Genomic DNA, 19,022 nt, shown 5'->3' with positions numbered 1-19,022 from the left:
AATCAAAAAGAGGTTCCTTTCATAAATTGTTCAGTAGGTATTTTTCAACCAAATTGTGAAAGAGGATGCAAAATACTTCAAAAAGCTGGTGAAAATAAAAGATTTCCAATGTTAGCCACAATGGGGCAAGAGGAAGAAAAGCCCAAATGTTTAAAATGGAAATAAAAAGTACACAATGAAAAGAATAGTGTATTTCTACTAAGGAAGATATTCTTAGCACTGAGAACCACAAATTGTTTCAGAAAAAAATAAAGAGAATTATTTTTTCCTCCTCTTGCCTGATTGCTCTGGTAGAGTTTAGAGAACTCTATTGAATAAGAGTGGTGAGAGTGAATCTCCTTACCTTGTCCATGATTTTAGAGGAAATACTTTCAGATTTTCTCTGTTCAGTATTACATTGGCTTTGGGTTTGTCACAGATAACCTTTATAATGCAGAAGTAAATTCCTTGCATCCCTAGTTTCTCCAGTGTTTTTAACATGATTGGGTGCTGTATTCCTTAGAGGCCTTTTCTGCATCTATTGGTAATGGTCATATGATTTTTAATTCTATTTAAGATATTAATTACACTTATTGATTTTCATGTACTGAGCCATACTTGCATTCCTGGAATGAAGCCCACTTGATCATGGTGTATTATCTTCTTCATGTGTTTTTGAATGTGGTTTGCTAAGATTTTATTGAAGATTTTTGCATCTATGTTCATCAGGGATATTGGCTGTAATTTTCTTTTCTTGATGCATCTTGGTCTAGTTTTGGCATCAGGGATTATACTGGTTTCTTAGAATATAATTGGGAGTGTTTCCCTCCCTTTCATTTTCATAGAATAATTTGAGGAAGACTAGGGTTATTTCTTCTGTAAATGTAGAACTCAGCTGAGGTCCTGGGCTTTCCTTTTTCAGAAGGCTGTTAATTGCTGCCTCAATTTCATTACTTATTATTGGTCTTTTTAGGTTTTGTATATCTTATCTTCCTGGTTCAATTTGGGAAGGTCATATGTGTCTAGAAATTTGTCAATGTATTTCTAGATTTTGCAGTTTATTGGAGCATAAATTTTCAAAATAGTTTCTATCGATCCTCTGAATTTTAGAAGCATCTGTAGTGATATCTCCTTTTTCATCTCTAATTTTTGTTGACTGGGTCTTTTTTTGGGGGGGGGGTTTAACTTGGCTAAGGGTTTATCAATCTTATTTACCTTTTCAAGGAACCCACTCTTTGTGGAGTTGATCCTTTTTATTTATTTATTTATTAGTTTCTATCTTCTACTGATTTTAGAATTAGTTTGTTCTTTTTCTAAGGCCTTGAGGTAGAACTGGTTTTTTTTAATGCATATATACAATGAAATAAATTTTCTTCTTAATACTGCTTTCATACTGTCCTAGAGATTTTGATATGATGTACTTTGTTTTCATTTGTTTGTAATAATTTTTCTCATTTCTTCTTTAATCCATTCTTCATTTAAAAGAATTTTAAAAATTAATTAAGAATTAATTTAATCTCCATGTGTGTGGTTTCTTTTAATTTTCTTGCTGTTGATTTCTAGTTTCATTCCATTATGGTCCAATATACTGTATGGGATTATGTCTTTTTTTTTTTTTTGGTATTTGCTAAGACTTACACTGTGACTTAGAATGCAATCTATTTTGGAGGAGATTCCATGAGCTGATGAGAAAAAGGTAAATTCCACTATTTTAGGGTGAAATATTCTGTAGATGTCTATTGCTAGGTCCACTTCATTATAATGTTATTTAGATTGGATATCTCTTTGTTGATTTTATGCTTTGGTGACCTGTTTATTGGTGATGGAAGTATGTTGAAGTCTTCCAATATTATTTTTGGGATCTGTCTGGGAATTAATGTTAAGGAGTATGTACAATGTACTTGGGTGCACTGACATTTGGGGCATATAGATTAACTATAGCTATTTCTTCTTGTTGGGTTATTCTCTTTCTCAGGATATAAATGGCTTTCTGTCTCTTCTGATTTATTTTTATTTAAAATTAGCTTTATCAGATATGAGAACAGCTACTCCAGCTTGTTTCTGGACTCTATCTGTGTGAAACTTTTTTTTTCTTTTCTTCTAACTTCAATCTATGAGTGTCTCTTGCAAACACCATATAGATAGATCTTGTTTTTTTGATTCATTCTGCTAATCTGTGTATTTTAATCGAGGAGTTGAGACGATTTCTATTCAGTTATTATGAATATATGCTTGTGGTTTGCTGTCATTTTGATTTTTCTTTTTTTTTTTTGTATTTAATTCTGTCCTGGTTCTCATTTACATGATTGGTGTTCTATTGATTTTCATTCATTTGGGAGTGTAGGGGTTTCTTTTTGGGTTCCTGTGTGTGCAATTTATCTCTGAGCATTCTTTATAGGGCTAGCTTGATTGTCATGTATTCTTTTAGTTTATCCTTGTCATGGAAGGTTTTTAATTCTTCATGGAATATGAAAGAGAGTTTTGCTGAGTACAGTGATCTGGGTTGGCAATTGTTTCCTTTTAGAGCTTGAAATACCTTATTCCATGCCCTCCTTGATTTTAGGCTCTGAGTTAAGAAGTTTGCAGTGAGCCTTATTGGTTTGATTCTAAATGTGAACTAATGTTTCTCTCTTGTGGCTTTTAATGCTCTTTCCTTATTTTCTATGATAGCCATTTTGATTATGATGTGTCTTGGAGAAATTATCTTCTGGTTTTGTCTATTTATGTATGTATAACTCTTTTCTGATATGGGGAAATTTTTCTATGACTATCTTCTTGAAAATGTTCTTAATGCCATTCGCTTGTATCATGTTCTCCTCTGTACCGGTGATTCTCAGGTTTGGTCTCTTGATGTTGTACCAAGTTCTTGTATATTCTGATCATGTTCTATTTTTTTTTTCCTTTGTGTATTCTGTGTACTCAAATTCATACATCCTGTCTTCAAGGCCTGAGGTTCTGTCCTCAAATGCTGAAGTTCTGTTTCCTACATAATCTAGTCTGTTGGTGATGCTTTAAAGTGAATTTTTAAATTCTTTTTTTTTTTCATTTTCAAGAGTTCTGATTGTTTTCTTTTCAATATTTCTATTTCTTTATTAAAACTATTTTTCTTCTCCTGAATCTGTTCTCTTAATTCACTTGTTAGATCTTTAGTTCACTGAACATTTTGACAATCAGGTTTTTTATAATCTTTCTCTAGAATTTCCTCCACTTTCATTTCTGTGGGTTCTTTTGTTGGGGAATTGTAAATTTGGGGGGAGAATTTGTTTGCTTATTTGCTTATGTTTGTGAGGTCCTAGACTTGAGATCAGTTGCGGTGGGTTACCCTTCCTCTTTTATATGCGTTATCTTATGTGTTTTTCTTTTTTATTATAGGACTTCTGTTTTTGATATATGAGTACATGTCTAAGTTCCCCTCTGGTTATTTCTCCTAAGGGTCTGCTTTGGGGTTTTTGTCTCCCCAACTATGAGGTAAAGAAATGATTAGGCTCGGGTAGGGTTAGATCGACTGTGGGGTGATGCTCATTGTTGCTTGTCTGACTTGTTCTCGACAGCAGGATATCTTGAACTGTCCCAATTACTTTCTAGCCTCTCTTAAGGGAGGGGAAGCCAGGAATAGCACTAATATCAGTAATAAATGCATAAAATTTTAAGATAAATGCCCAGTGTCTACCTTGACATCTGTATCCCTAATTGTCACCTACGCAGAAATGGCAGGGGCAGCATTTGATATCAGTACCAGCAATACAACTATGGGAACTAGATAGGGCATTCAATTTTAGGTGCCTACTATGTCATCTACTGTATTTATAATCACTTTCATAAGAATGGGGTGTGAATTGCATGAACTTTATAATTTTATTACTTAGTGGGATTACACTTTCTTAGGAAAAGAGAAAGTAAAGTGGGAAGGTTAAAGAAAGGTTGAAATACTTTAAAAAGTGAACAGAAGAGACAAGAGAAAGGTAGCAGATATCAACTGTAATGTACAAGGAATACAAGATTTACTGAAAATAATAAAGAAAAAGAGAAAATGGAGTAAAGAAAACTTGGGTGTTAGTGGGAGGAGACAGCAAACAAGGGGAGATAAAAGGGATAAGAAAAATACATGAATAAACCCACAAATTTTACAAGATCAATATATCTCCAGTCAATATGTAATTGAACCCCAACTAACACAAGAACAAATAATTATTGCAAAGGAAAACAATTAATGTGAAAGTAAAAATTTAGAAATATACATTTTTTTTCCAAAACAATCATGCTATGAGTACACATGTAACCACACAAAATCATGCATAATGAAAAAACAGTGAACACTAATGATGTTTACAAAAAACATTTTTAAAGTAAACTTAAAAAAGATCAATAAAAAATAGATTACGGAGCTGGGGATATAGCTCAGTTGGTAGAGTTCTTGCCTAGCATGCACAAGGCCCTGGGTTCAATCCCTAGAACCACCATCTCCCCCCACCCCCGCAAAAAAAAAAAAAAAATAGATTACAAATGGGAAATGGTGGAATTAAGAGAAATTAGAAAAAAGGAATAGAAATTTCTCTAAAAGAGAAATACAAATGGCCAACAAATATATGAAAAAAATGTTCAACATCTCTAACAATAAGGGACATGCAAATCAAAACCACACTAAGATTTCATCTCCAGTCAGAATGGCAATTATCAGGAACACAAGAATAAATGCTGGCAAGGATATGGGGAAAAAGGTACATTCATACATTGTGGTAGGACTGCAAATTAGTACAATCACTATGGAAAGCAGCATGAGATTCCTCAAAAAACTAGGACTAGAACTACCATATGACCCTGCTATCCTACTCCTCAATATTTATCCAAAAGAAATGAAATCAGCATTCTATAGTGATACAGCTACTTCAATATTCATATTAATACAATTTACAATAGACAAATTGTGGAGTCAACACAAATGCCCATGAAAGCAACCAAAAAGTGTGGCATATATACAGAACGAGTATTACTCAGCCATAAAGAAGACTGAAATAATAGCTTTTGCTGATAAATGGATGGAATGGGAGAAAATCATGCTAAGTGAAATAAGACAGATTCAGAAAATCAAAAGCTAGGGGCTGGGATTGTGGCTCAGTGGTAGAGCATTCACCTAGCACAGGTGGGACCCAGGTTCGAGCCTCAGCACCACATAAAAAAAAATAAATAAAGGCACTGTGTTGTACCCATCTATACCTAAAAAATAAATATTTTTTTAAAAAAGAAAAGAAAATCAAAAGCTAAATGTTTTGTCTCATGGGGAAACTAGAGCAAAATAAAAGAGGTGGCAAGGGAGGGCACAGGATATCATAAAGACATAGGGAATACCAGTGGAGTAGGAAGAGGAAAAAGAGAGGGAGGAAAGAAACAAGGGAAAGGAATAGAAATATGGAATTTAAAAAAATCATATTATATACATATATAAATGTATCTTAAAAATTTCACCTGAATGTATATATAGAAAATACCAATCAAAAATAACTATATAAAGGAGGAAAAGAAAGATCAATAGAGGAAAAGAGAGATACTGGGAGAAGGAGAAGAAAAGGGAAGAAGGAAAATGGGGATTGAAACAAAATTCCTTGCATATATCATTTTATAACAAGGAACCCAAATACTATGTACAATTATAATGCTTTAAGAAAAAATAAAATGAAATAAGATTGTAATATTCATATTTTGCTGATCTACTATGTATAGCATTGCAACACTGTCACATGAAAATGAAGTAATCTTACTACCAAATAGGAGATAAAGCCTACTTTGAGGTTATAACTTAAAATAGGATAAAAACTTTCTCATTTAGGATATCTGAAAAACAAACCTAGATGTCATTTATTACATAGTTTAAGGGAAAAACAGCTAATCTATACAAGCTAACCCCACACTTGATGTAGGACACACTACTGGAACAGGAGCAGACAAAGTCAAAATCATGCAGATGGGATAAATTTTCCTAAAGAGTATGTGTTATAATATAAGTAATATTCTAAACCAAGATATGACATTTGGATTTTACTTTTTTCAGTGACTGCAACATTTTTTTTTAATCAACTGAAAATTACGTACTTCCAAAAATTTCTTCAGGTTTAAATAACTCTAACAGGATATTAATCATACTAAGAATCAGCATCGCCATCAACTACAAAGTAGCCTTCCATTTTGCCTCTACCTGATTCATGCCTTCCTGATTCATGTAAAAACATCAATAAATCAGTAGATTTAAAAAAAAAAAAAAAAAAGACCTTTTCATGGTAATGCAACCAAGAGCTATTTTGGGAAAACAGAGAAGCAAACAGGAAGAGAAGAAGCCTTTGGAGGGAGACCTCAGGCTACTGGAGAGATGGAGAAACAGATTCAGGAATATCCTCTTGGCAAGAACAGAGGGCAATGACCATGCCATTATCCATAAGTTAAAGTCCTTTCGGTCTGTGACAACATGCTGGCCCCAAATATACACAAGCTGCCACTTTATGTGTTACGTATTTCATCTTTTGATTTTCTCCACTTAAAAAAAGTCTCAGCAGCCCAGTGCTGGGCTGGATCCCCCAAATCACAAAACCAAGCCATTCCTTTCTCATGTTCTTATTGATGGCCAATGGAATTACAGCACCATTTCCCATCCCATCATCCTTAAGAGGAGGGGTCCTTCACTTTAATTATCATATCAGAATACGTGAAACGCTGTTGCCCTACATGAAAAGTGTTTGTACAAAACCTTTACACTGCTCCACTAGAAAGCAGTCACCTCACTGGATTCCACTGTGAAACTCCTCCTCCATCCCCCTCCCGGACTCCATATACTCTTTCTTCCAGTTCTGTTTAAAACATGCTTATAACAACCACAAGAACAACGGTCTCATCATTTCAGCCACAAGCTGCAATTCCTTAGCTGCCACCTGTCTTTCCTCCCCCTCTTCCACCTGCCTCCTGCCCCCTCCTCTCCTTCCTCTTCTTCCTCTCTTGCTGGATTCACTTGTCCTCCTGGCCCAAAAGCCCCACGCAGTGCTGGTGCTGAGCCAGATGCCCTAGGGAGGGTGCTTTCAGGTTCAGATGAAACAAGCCTGCCTTGGAGCAAAGTCTCCCTCTTCTGTCCCAAGAAATAAGAACAAAGCCAAAGCAACCCGCCAGACCCAAGTCCACTGCTTCTCGTATGGTCAGCCTACTGGGGCCCAGTCCCAGTCTCGAATCTTGGGAAACATTAGGAGGCAGCTCCTGCTAAGCAGAACACAGGCTGTGGAAACAGCTGTGCCCTGCCTTCTGTCTTACTGGATCTGTGACCCGTAGGTGGGGAACCTCCTGATGGCTGCTTCCCCTCGTGTAACACAGGAAAAATAATTCTTACATTATTTATTATACTGAGAATAAAAATGAGATAATGTATTTGGAACACAGTAAAGGAACCCAAAGAAGATATATTATAAGGCATCTTGGAAATCTACCCAGGAATTCTGTCCATCCACTGAGATTTAACATCATAGTCAAAGACAGTCTTGTTCTTCTTAACAGTCTTCATTTTAAAAGATATTTCAGAGTCCAATTCCTCTAAGGTTGAAAAAAATTTGAAGAAAAATACCAGCTGTCACTACAGCTTTTGTGCTTAAAATTTTCAAGTTAAGATCAGTCTTGATAGTAGCATGTTTTTGATATTTTCGAACAACACACGACTGTTATCTGTTATCTCTGTTTACTCGATTTTTATATGCTAGAAGAGAATATCATCAGGGTTGTCTATTAAACCAGAAATCATTCATTGAGATAGTGAAGACATATACTCACCGGGTGATATAGGCCTACTTGAACTTGGAGAAGGTGTGTAAGGGATTGGGCTGGACACAGTGCGAGGTCTTAATCCTTGTGCAGACATCTCGTTAAAATACCTAAGAAGAGAGAAGAGGAAATGATTAGAACTGCATTTAAATCACTCTTAAGAGAGCTTCTATGAGAAAGTGTTTGGAAATCACATTGAAGTCAAAATCTGGAATGTTCAGAGTAATAATGTAGCTAGGAGACATTTATAAGATGGACTCCCAAGTCACACTGCTCCACTGTTGGTAAACCTCTCTCTGCAAGGGCGAAGGGAAGGGAATTCAGGATGACTTCTTAAGATGGAGGCCTGGTTACAGAGTCACATGATACACAAGGGCTATGCAAAAATTCTCCTCTTCTGTCCCAAGAAATAAAAATCCATCCATGTTTTAATGGTTGGGTGTGTGACATTTTTTTCCCTTTTTTTCAGTACCGGAGATTGTACTCAGGGACACTCAACCACTAAGCCACATCTCCACCCCTATTTTTTGTATTTTATTTAGAGTCAGGATCTCACTGAGTTGTTTAATGCCTCACTTTTGCTGAGGCAGGCTTTGAACTTGCAATCCTCCTTTCTCAGCCTCCCGAGCCACTGGGATTATAGGCATGCACCATGTGCCTGGCTCCGAGGCCCTTTACTGCTGAGTTACATCTCACATCTCCAGCTCTTTTTAAATTGAGACAGGATCTTGCTAAGTTGCTGAGGCTGGCTTCAAAACTTGTAAACCTCCTGCCTCAGCCTCCTTAGTCACTGGAATTACAGGCATATGCCACTGTTCCTAGCTTAATGGCTATGTCTGAATTGCAATTTGAAACTCAAAACCAAGGAAGGTCCAAAGTTTATGTCATCAAATTAAAGATTAAAGATACATATGCCAAAGAACTGAATATCGCCTCTTTATGAGGCAAGCCATGTTTAAAACATGGCTACACATTAAAATAGATCAGAGGACATGAGTACCAAGCTCCTTCAACTGGTCATGCAAAGCCACACTTTGCTGAGTGTGACTTCCTAGATTCTAAAGTCACATCAGACATGAGAATGCTGAAATGTGATGGTGAGGAATATCAACTTTCACTATGTGAAAGTGAAATCACAAAGTGCTCAAGAGGGAAAATTTCTGCTTGAGAAACTTTTTGATAAACTTCATGGGCTTGCAGCCATGTGTGTGTGTACCTTTAACCCAAGGAAGATCTCAGCCTTGATATTCAGTCAGTTCACAGGAGAAACTGAGGCGGCCACTTCTAAGCACATTTATGGGACTTGAACAAAATCAGGCTCCTTGATTTCACAAGTATTTTAATTACATAGCCACCACTTATTCTTCCTCTTTAGTGCAGCTCACCATAGTGACACTGGGAAAGACCTCTCTTTGTATTCTACATCCAGGTAGGCAGTCACCACACCTCTTGTGGTCTGAAGTGTCAGGATTTTCTTTCTCCCAAATGTGAGATCATCATTTCTAGAATGCAGAGAAGTACTTATTGGGCAGCTATACTATGGCTGGGGCAACTTGACCTACAAAAGGTAAAGCAGACTTTCTGGAGCAAATATCTGTTCTGGGAAAAAATATTCATCTGGAAGTTGGAAGTAACTTCAGTACTGTCACCACACTCAGAAGAAACTGTCCCTAGAGTATGTCTTATCCAAAATTGGGTACAGGATGCTGTGTAGGGTAACATGGTCTGAGAATCAAGGTAGTTAATAAAGTAGTTAATAAGATGTTTGGTATTCTAGATGACATTATTAGTCAAAAGATCCTCAGGATTCCAGAGGATTTTTAGGGAAAAAGAAAATGGGGAAATGCCAGAAATGTATCAGTAAAATTTAGAATTAAAGATGACAGTTTTTGTAATATAAACTTTCCAGAAATAATGTTTATTCTTTTCAAATGAGAACAAAAGATTTTAAATGGGATAACCTACTTTTTATAAATGTCTTTTTTTCTCATTTCTAGACTCCTATCACAGAAAATCTTAACATTTTTCTTGAAATTGTCCACAGGAAATAGATCAAAAGCTTTGGCAGCCCCCTGGATCTATGGCTCATGTGGCTTAGGGTCCATACATGTGGCTTAATGCCTCACTTCTGCTGAGGCTGGCTTTGAACTCACCAACTTTGTCATCATTACTGCCACTCCTCAGACACCAGATAATCATACACTGACTGCTCAGTCGAGTTGGAGGGGCCACCAAAGAGGCTCGGTCTCACCTCTCACACCGAGATGTGATCCTAGCTCACAGAACCCTGATCCAGGGAATTTCCTTGCACAAAATTTCCTCACGGAAATGATCTGGTTCAGAGAAAAGCTAATCTCCTACCTAGAGGGTTCTTGTTTTGTATTTCAATTTAGATCTATTGCTTATCGTCTGAAGTTCAGAGGAGGAGGTAGAAAAGAGAGACAAAAGCTCAGACCATTTCCTCTAATAAACCAATGGATGACTCCCTCAGTTTAGCCCATTCCTAGTGAGACAGTGAGGAGGTTCAATGAATAGCCCCCTGCAGATGGAAAAAAACAAAACAAAAAAAATACTTCAGTTTTATTTTTAAAAGTACCATCAAAAAGGCTCAGAAGTTATCCACTGTGCTATGGCAAGTCCTTGAAATAGCCATTTACATCTATCTCTCCTTCAACCTACAGGAAACATTTGTTTCCTTGGGCTACACTATAGCTTGCTTATCCTTCAATGGGAATTTAGCTGGGCTTAAGCTTTACACAGCTTTAACACAATCAACAACAAAGGCAAACTCTGCTTCCATTTCTTCCCCCCACCAAATATCTTTAAATGGAATTTTTTTCTTTTTAAGGAAAGTGTCCAAGCTCCTGCATTCATCCATTCTGCACATCTATTTTAATGGGGTGGCATTCGTCCTCACTGTTACCCCCTTGATGTGAATTAGATGTGCATTTAAGCCATCTAAGGTCACCATATCTAATAGGATACAAAGACAAGTCCTTTCTTCAGACCTCTCTTGGTTTTGTTTGTTTGTTTTAAATCTGATGACGCAGGACAAACCCATACCTTTCATCATCCATTTCTAAGCTGGACTCGCTCTCGGAGAGCTGTCGACAGAGGGCTTCTCTTCTCTCCATTTCCCTCTGCAGCTTCCTCTGCAGCCGCAAGTTCTCTTCCCTCATGTGACGTTCCTCCTCCAGATACTGGGCCATTTTCTCTGAATCTGCAAAGCCAGAGTTCTCAATTAAACCACATTTCACACAATTAGTAGCCAAATCTTAAAAAAAAAAAAAAGAGACTCCAGGTCAGCTCCTACACCGCAGAGAGAGCAATTACTCTGAGACAGTCTTTCTCACTCTCATGCATACAGAAGAGATCTGAATTTGAAGTTTATTGCAAGCATCAAAATTTATCACTGATTTACATTTAGAAAAAAATACAAAAGGCAGTGCTGGGAGGTGGGCATCTTCATTCCCATTCCTTTGCATTCTAAGGAGCTTTAAGCAGAAGAGGAAATAGAATTGTAACTGAGTCTGGAGGTAATGGCTTCTCTATTGCTGGATCTGGAAGACAGGGGAGTCCAGTTAGGGAAATGAATTCTGCCACAGGATGCCCTCCAGGTACCACCTTGGCTGCTTCCTCCAGGCACTGCAGATCACCTCTGGGGCCTGTCACACTTGTTAGCACAAGTATTGTCCCTGGTAAAGGAGGTGTGCAAAGAAGCACTGTGCTAGTAACGCTCAATAACAGTTAACATTCTCTTGATAAAAAACAGAAATTAACAGTAAACAAGAAAGTTTGAGACTCATAGTTGAAATAGGCCTCATATATAGTGTGTGATACTGTTGCTGTGACAGACGTACAGCATGAGTCAGATGGAAAGTACAGGTCTGGAAACTGCCAGCACCCTTAGGGCTGGTGTCCTGCTTATGATGTACACCCAGCACACCCAGCCTCCAAGCTATACACAGGGCCCAGGATGATCCAGGCAGATCCTTTTCCCCAGGATATGAAATGAGAAATTACATCACTATAAGGTCCCTGAATCTCCTTCTGCTAAGTTCCCTTGTCTTTCTGAAGTTACTGTTCATAGGATATCACTTTTTCAACAAAATGCAAAGCCCTCCTCCTCTACTTTCTGGTTAACCTGAGATAGAATCTGTTGTAACCAAGTAAACAGAAAAATTTTAGTATAAAACTCAGTATCTACCAATTATCTTGCTTTTTTTGTTTCTTCTTAGTCAATGGACTTAGGTCTATGTTTCTCTCCTTTGAAAAACAGCTGCAAATTCAGGGATTATGTGAATGTCTCTGAGAGCTTTCTATTAGTGGTTACTACTCTGTGTTATTGGCCAAGTCCAAATTTAAGAACATGGGAGGAACTGAATGCTGTGTGATGCTCTCCCACATCTGACCCTACCTGGATTCCCAATGGCCATGAAATTTGTTTAGCAACTCTGAAGGTCTAGCAAATAACTTATGATGGTAACTGTATAATGATTTCCAAGAACACAACAGTACAGAACGTTAAAAAGTTCAACATTCTTATTTTATAATTTTTTAAAAAATTATTAAACACTATTATGTAGACTAAACACTAAATCCCCCAATTGTTTTCAATCTAGCTAGAAACCCTGCTGTCTAATCTAGACTCAAAAATCTCTTTAATTGAAGGCATGCTGGGAAAATATTTACAAAGTGCACTTTTAATATGAACAGTTTCTTTCTTCCCAAATACGAAAGTGTGCAAAAGTTTTCACTTAGCTCTACTGGAAGCACAAGATGGGCCCCTGGGCTTACTTACTGTTCCTAGAGACATAAGGGTGACCATCACAACAAGTTGCCTTTCTCTAACATAAACAGAAAAGCCTCCCAGAATTGAAGACTCATTAGGCTCTCCGAACAGTTATTTAAGAGGAAGCATGTCTTTCAAACAAAATGTCAATTATTTAGCACCTGGGGCATTAGCAGGGCAATACTGAAACAAAAATCTATAAGAATATTTCCTAAGTGAGGTAGGGTCCTACATCCCCAGGCTTGCTTGCTTGCTTGCTTATTCATCCATTCATTCATTTTGGAGACAGGGTCTCCGTGGGAGGATTAGAAGAGTACTTGGCAATTCCACAATTCACTCAGATGCTAGAGGCACAGACAAGAACCCAGGTGGATGTCAAGGACCCAGGCATAGAGGGTGGTACCACCTCTACTGGGCTTACTTGCCCTACAGAGTCACCCACCTTCCTTCACTCCCTAGTATTCAAGGGCCACAGTTTGTATTTCCTCCATCTTTGGCTACCTCCCAAAATTTAGTCAAAAATACTATCAATCTGAGGACAACTTCCAGACAAACTTGAAAGAGGAGGCCGAAAAAGGATCCTAACCTGGTCCATACATTTTGCATTCCCTTCTAATTTGATGGGTAGGAAATACCAAGGCCCAGACCCCATCTGAGCCAATTAAATCAGAATCCCTGAGCATGAGAGGCCCAGCCACTGTTATATTAAAGCTCCCAGCAGATTCTAATGCTCAGTTAGAGCAAAGAACTATTGAGAAAGAGGATCATGTTCACATGCAGTGGGACTTCCAGGTGGGAGCTAATGCCACATCTGCACCCATAGGAAGTACAAGTCAGCAAATCTAAGAGGGATGAGGCAGACGGTGAGGAAAAGCCATGGCTCATCCTCCAAGCCCAAAAGAACCAACTGCAGACAGCTAAAAGCCACTTGCTGCTGCTTTGGTTCAGCTGTTTTTGTCCTTATAAGCTCAGAATAGCACTTATGGATACCTGCGTTGGTATCTACAGTCTTTTCAGAGACCAAATTGTGTAGCAGGGAGAAAAAAAGTAAAAATGAAAAATCCTTTCCTCAACATTTTTTCCCAAGAAGTTTCCTCGGAGCAAAACAAGGCAAGTATAAAAGAGCAAAAAAAGTGGCAAACTGACAGCACTGCAAAGAGCTCAGAAAGGTGCTCAAAGGTATTTGTCTACCCAACGCAGTAAAACTCAAAAACAGACAAATAATAGCCGAGAAATTTTTGATTAACCTCACATGTTTTCATGGTGTATAAAAATTAGTATATAGAAACCTGGGATACACATCAGAATTACTTGTGTTTAACATTTAAAAACAATTTTTTTTTTTTTGAGTGGTCCACACCTCTACCCTGGTGTAAGTCCAGAACCTCTGTGGTGTTAGAATGATGGTCTGTGTCCACATGCTGAACCCTAACACCTATAAATCCTACTACTTTTCATGACAAAAGGAGCACTGCAAATGTGATTAAGGATTTTGACATGGAGCGATTATCCCAGATCATCAGGGTAGGCCCAACATGACCATAAGAACCTTGATAAAGGGAGGCAAGGGCCAAGTGTGGGGGTGTTCACCTGTAATTCTACTTGCTCAGGAGGTCAAGACAGGAGGATTGCAGGTTTGAGGCTAGCCTGGGCAACTTAGAAATATCCTGTCTCAAAAATTTTTTTAATTAATTAATTAAGAGAGCTGGGGAAGTAGTTTGGTGGTAAAGCTCCCCTGAGTTTGAGCTCCAAAAAATTCCACAAAAGCCTGGAGCCTAGAAAGACAGCAGCCTCTACAGGTTGGAAAAGGCAAGACCAAGGATCCCCCCAGTCTCTAGAGCCTCCCCACAGGAGCACAGCCTGCTAACACCCTGATATTAGCCCAGTGAGACCCACGTCAGACTCCTGGCCTCCAGAGTTATTAGGTAATACATGTTGTTTTGACTACTATGCTGGGGTGATTTGTTCCATCAGAAATAGGAAACTTATATACTGTACTTCATAAAGAGCCTGAGTGCTCTTGATGCACCACCATCCCAGATGCTAACCAAACCTGTGTAGGAGTTTGGACTAGAACTGGACTAGAGCTTAAAATGAACCTCAAGAAGAAACAAAGAGCCACTGAAATCTCCAATCACATTCTGTATGACTCTGCACAAGCACCTGGGATCTACGCTGAAGGTGTTCTTGCATAGGTATCAAACATGTATGCCGAAATGTTCTCCTTAGTTGTGGCCTTAAAAAGAGTCCTTTGGGATGGAGCTACTTAAATTATGGTATGATCAAAGGACCTAAGGCAGCTCTGTAAGTATTAGCTGGGGGAGGGGGGGGAATAAAAAACTTGCAAGACATAAAAAGAAAACAAAAGGGACAAAAAAGTATATTCATTTGTATGAAAGAATTTTATACACCCAAGTTTACCTAAGTATTCAGAAATCTAGTTTCTTTGATTTCCAATGCAACATCTTGGCCTTTTCCAAAATATTAAGTATAAATATCAAATGCATTTATTCTTCAAATACCACGAACAAATGTCAGATAAGACTAAATTTAATAGGAAGGCAAACCCTCTATTCTCTGGCTACATAAGTGCCTCCATAAGTGTATTGAAGACTCCTACACAGGTTTGGTTAGCACAAACTGAGAGATAAACATGGGAGAAAAAGATTAAAAAATACCACCTGCGATTCTGGACACTTCTGATATTATTTGGATTATCTTCTGGAAGTAATTTAAACTGTTTGCTCTCCTCTACTGTAAGACTTAAAAAATGCATTCCAGGATGACGGATACATTTATGAAAACATCTTTCAGCAATAAATACAATATGAATTTAATTAATACAAAATGACCAGTAAATTGAGTAATACCATGTATTTGGTAAATATATTAAGTCAAGAGATAAAAAAAAAAAAAAAACACCTCAGTGAAACAGAAGGCTACGTACGCTGTAGCTGAGCGGCTCTCAGTTGCTTCTTTAGCCTTTCCACTTCATTCTTTAAAAACCTGATGTGACGCATCATGTTTTCTGGAGAATCAATCTCCATGGAGATATCTCTAGGTGATGGTGGAGCAGAGACAGGCTGGTCCAATTTCTCTTGCAGGATTCTTCATTGAAAAGAAAAATTTCAACAATGAAAACCATTTGCCTTTAAAACACAAAACAACATGCTAGCTGGGAGTTTTGTTTTAAAATCAAGCTCTTGCAATTGCCAGAATTCCTAGGGTTGCTTAACTCTCCTGCCCATTTTTTAATTTGTTTGGTCATCCTAACTTGGTACTTTCGGTCAGAGGGCAGAGCTAAAAGATCTTACCTCCTATTTTTCTTTTGAATGACCCCTGGTAATTCAGCCTTACTGCAAAGTCTCTAACATTTGGCTCTGATTATTATGCCTGGAATACGGTGGGCACTCAGAATTATCTGTTGACTATTTAACATGTTGGTTTTAGCGCACAGAGACAATAAGGAATTCCATTCCTAATGACTTTTGGTCAAACTTATGAATCTCCATGGAGGATGAGGATGAAGTCACATAAACAAACTCAACATTTTTTTTTTTTTTAAATGAACTGGGAATTGGACCCAGGAGCACATTAGCACTGAGCTACATCAGCAGTCCTTTTTGAGACGAGGTCTAGCGAAGTTGTTGAGGCTGGCCAGGAACTACCATTCCTCCTGCCTCAGTGTTCAGAGTCACTGGCATAATAGGCATACCCTGTAATGCCTCAACAAGAAAAAACTGATGCCAAGGGCATGGCAAGCTGAACTGAGGCTCCCTTTTCTTCTGGCCAAAATAAGGCAAAAAGCTAAAAACAAAATTTAGTTACTAACTGGTGCTTCCACTGTTACACCAATTATCATTGGGTTGAAACACTAAATCTGATAGCTTTTAAGGTAAAAAAAAAAATGAACACTTCATACTTTTCAACTCAATAACTTCATATTTATATATTTAAAGTCTCCAGGTGCATTCTACAAAGCCTGAACGGTAACATCTTTAATCCCTTTCCACAAGCTGCTGGTATCTCTGGGTTTTAATTTTTTACCTATGTTTGCCCAAGTACAAACTATGAATTAACTCTAGGTGTACTCTTTCTATAAAAAACTATAATGTCAAATAGTGTAATGGTCCCTACATTTACTACATAAAATATACTTTGTGCATTTCGATTTATTAGTATTGCTATAATAAAATGTATTCAATTTTACATGAATATTCCTTACAGATGTATAATTTCCATTTTTCTTAAAGCTGTGTGGTATGTCTGTACTTGTTAATCTAGAGGGGATTCAAAACAATTTATGAAAGTGCATCCAAACAATATTTATGACAGAAGGAATTTGGGTGGCAAACAAAAGATTACGGTGAAGTGATTTAATACTTTCAAGACACTCATTTTTTTATACTTATATGCACATCCCACAGACAGAACTTTCCTACTATTCTTAAGCCCTGTCTCAACTACTCCCAAAGTACAGTGATTAAAACTGAAAGCCTGGGCTGGGGATGTGGCTCAAGAGGTAACGCGGTCGCCTGGCATGCACGGGGCACTGGGTTCGATCCTCAGCACCACATAAAAAAATAAAATAAAGATGTTGTGTCCACCGAAAACTGAAAACTAAATATTAAAAAATTTCTCTCTTTAAAAAAACAAACAAACAAACAAAACTGAAAGTCTATTGGCATCTTGCACAAAGGGATTTAATAAACATTAGTTGTTGAGTGATAGTTCATACCCCTACGTACATTTAAGAAAGATGCTTCACCTTAAGCATGTACAGGCATTTCTTTACAGTAGGTTTTAAAACAGATAGTTATTCTTCTATTAAAGTCTCAGCCTTCCTAATTAAGAAATTCTTAGAGATGTATCACAATTGACAGCACACAGTATATCCTAAGTACTTTGGAGAGCAGCCGCAGTAAGCAGTTCACCAAGGTGAAAAGTTGCAATTACAACCACCTTGAAAACAATTCAAAGGTGAACAACAGCACCATAAAGAATTCTATTGTTGCCTCATGACACCAAATGAACAGAAATTCTAGTGAGGAAGAGGACAAAGTACAAAGAGGCGACCAATACAGGAAGACTTCAGATTTGACTTTTTTTTTCTTTTGGCAAATTATAATGATGTGTGTCACCCAAAGAAGTCAAATGTCCCATTGTTCACCTTCAGTCACACAACCACACCCACACCCCATACTGAAGAGCAAGACTAAACAAACCGCTTTTCAGCTTCAAGTTTATCCATCCTTTTCCAGAGACGATTCACTAGTGCTTCTTGTTCTTGTTCCAATGTATTTTCAAGGTCAATCTTCTCCCGTCTCAACTAAAGGAAGGAAAAAAAGTTTTACCAAAAATGGCAGGCTACTGAAACTCTGAGCATTAGGAACACCTTGCTTGGAGAACAGTGCAAAGACATGACCAATCTTCTAGCACAGATATATTAAATGCTACCTAGCTCGCTCTTTCTCTCTTTTTTATGTAATGGGGATTAAACCCAGAAGTGCTTTAGCTCATCCCCAGCTATTTTATTACTTTTGAAAGAGGTTCTCATAAAGCTGCTATGTTGCTGAGGCTGGCTTTGAATGTGGGGGTCCTCCTACCTCAGCCTCCAAAGTTGCTGGGATTATAGGCCTGCAATACCACATTCTGCAAGTGCATCTAATTCTTAAACCTTACTCAAGAAAACCAACACAGACTCACTCTTTGATATGAATGCTTAATTGCCATCTGGCATATTAAATACTGAAACAAGAAATTCAATTAATCAAGGATCTTGGAATTCTTCTCTAGGTGAGTTTGGGGCACTCTGTTTACTAGGAGTACTAGGGGTACAGGACTTGTTCCTTGGTCCTACATATAGTTCAATGTTAAATCATGAAGGCTAAATTACCATTTATATAAATAACTCTGATAGGCCTGGAAATGGTTCTACATACTGGCTGATGTAGATGAATGTACACTAAGACAAAAAAAAAAAAAAAATAGCATGAAAAAGATAACACCAACTTCACCAGACTGGTTACTCTGAGATTTGAGGGAAGAAGGAGAAATTGATTTGAGGGAGAGTATATATTTGGGGAGGGAATCCCAAACTGTATTTCATTTCATGAGATAATGTAAATATGGGAAAAATTCGTATAGTAGTCAATATTGAACAATATACAATAATTACTGAGAGTAATGCCAGATACTGGATAAAAGGGATACAGCAATGAACCAAGGCTTCAGAAATTTCTACCCTCATGGAAGTTCATTTTAGTGCAGACCAAGACAGTAAACGAAATAAGGATACATATGTGAAAGAGATCAGAAGAAAAAGAATTAGTAAAATAATTGCAGAAATGACTGGCCATTTGAATAACTTGTTTTCTATAACTTTAGCAGCAACCAAGGCATCACAAAGGACTCCTGTAGTGACATTTCTCTCTCTCAAAAACACTATAGATTGAGGTGGTTA

General features: G+C 37.6%; 1 protein-coding gene across 1 annotated transcript in view; it reads right to left on the bottom strand.

Moving 5' to 3' along the window:
• Window positions 1-19,022, bottom strand: part of Ccdc6 (coiled-coil domain containing 6) — a 112,741-nt gene that overhangs the window by 9,091 nt on the left and 84,628 nt on the right. Inside the window, exons 4-7 of the mRNA XM_005334318.4 lie at window positions 17,785-17,888; window positions 15,507-15,667; window positions 10,831-10,987; window positions 7,777-7,877 (exon numbers count right to left, since the gene is read on the bottom strand). Coding sequence (XP_005334375.1) covers window positions 7,777-7,877; window positions 10,831-10,987; window positions 15,507-15,667; window positions 17,785-17,888 — 523 coding nt within the window. The remainder of the gene's footprint in view (window positions 1-7,776; window positions 7,878-10,830; window positions 10,988-15,506; window positions 15,668-17,784; window positions 17,889-19,022) is intronic.

This window comes from Ictidomys tridecemlineatus, chromosome 1 (genome assembly GCF_052094955.1).
Source record: "Ictidomys tridecemlineatus isolate mIctTri1 chromosome 1, mIctTri1.hap1, whole genome shotgun sequence".
In the NCBI taxonomy this organism is placed as follows: domain Eukaryota; kingdom Metazoa; phylum Chordata; class Mammalia; order Rodentia; family Sciuridae; genus Ictidomys; species Ictidomys tridecemlineatus.
The sequence above is the reverse complement of the archived record's forward strand: the minus strand, read 5'-3'. Positions and strand labels throughout refer to the sequence as shown.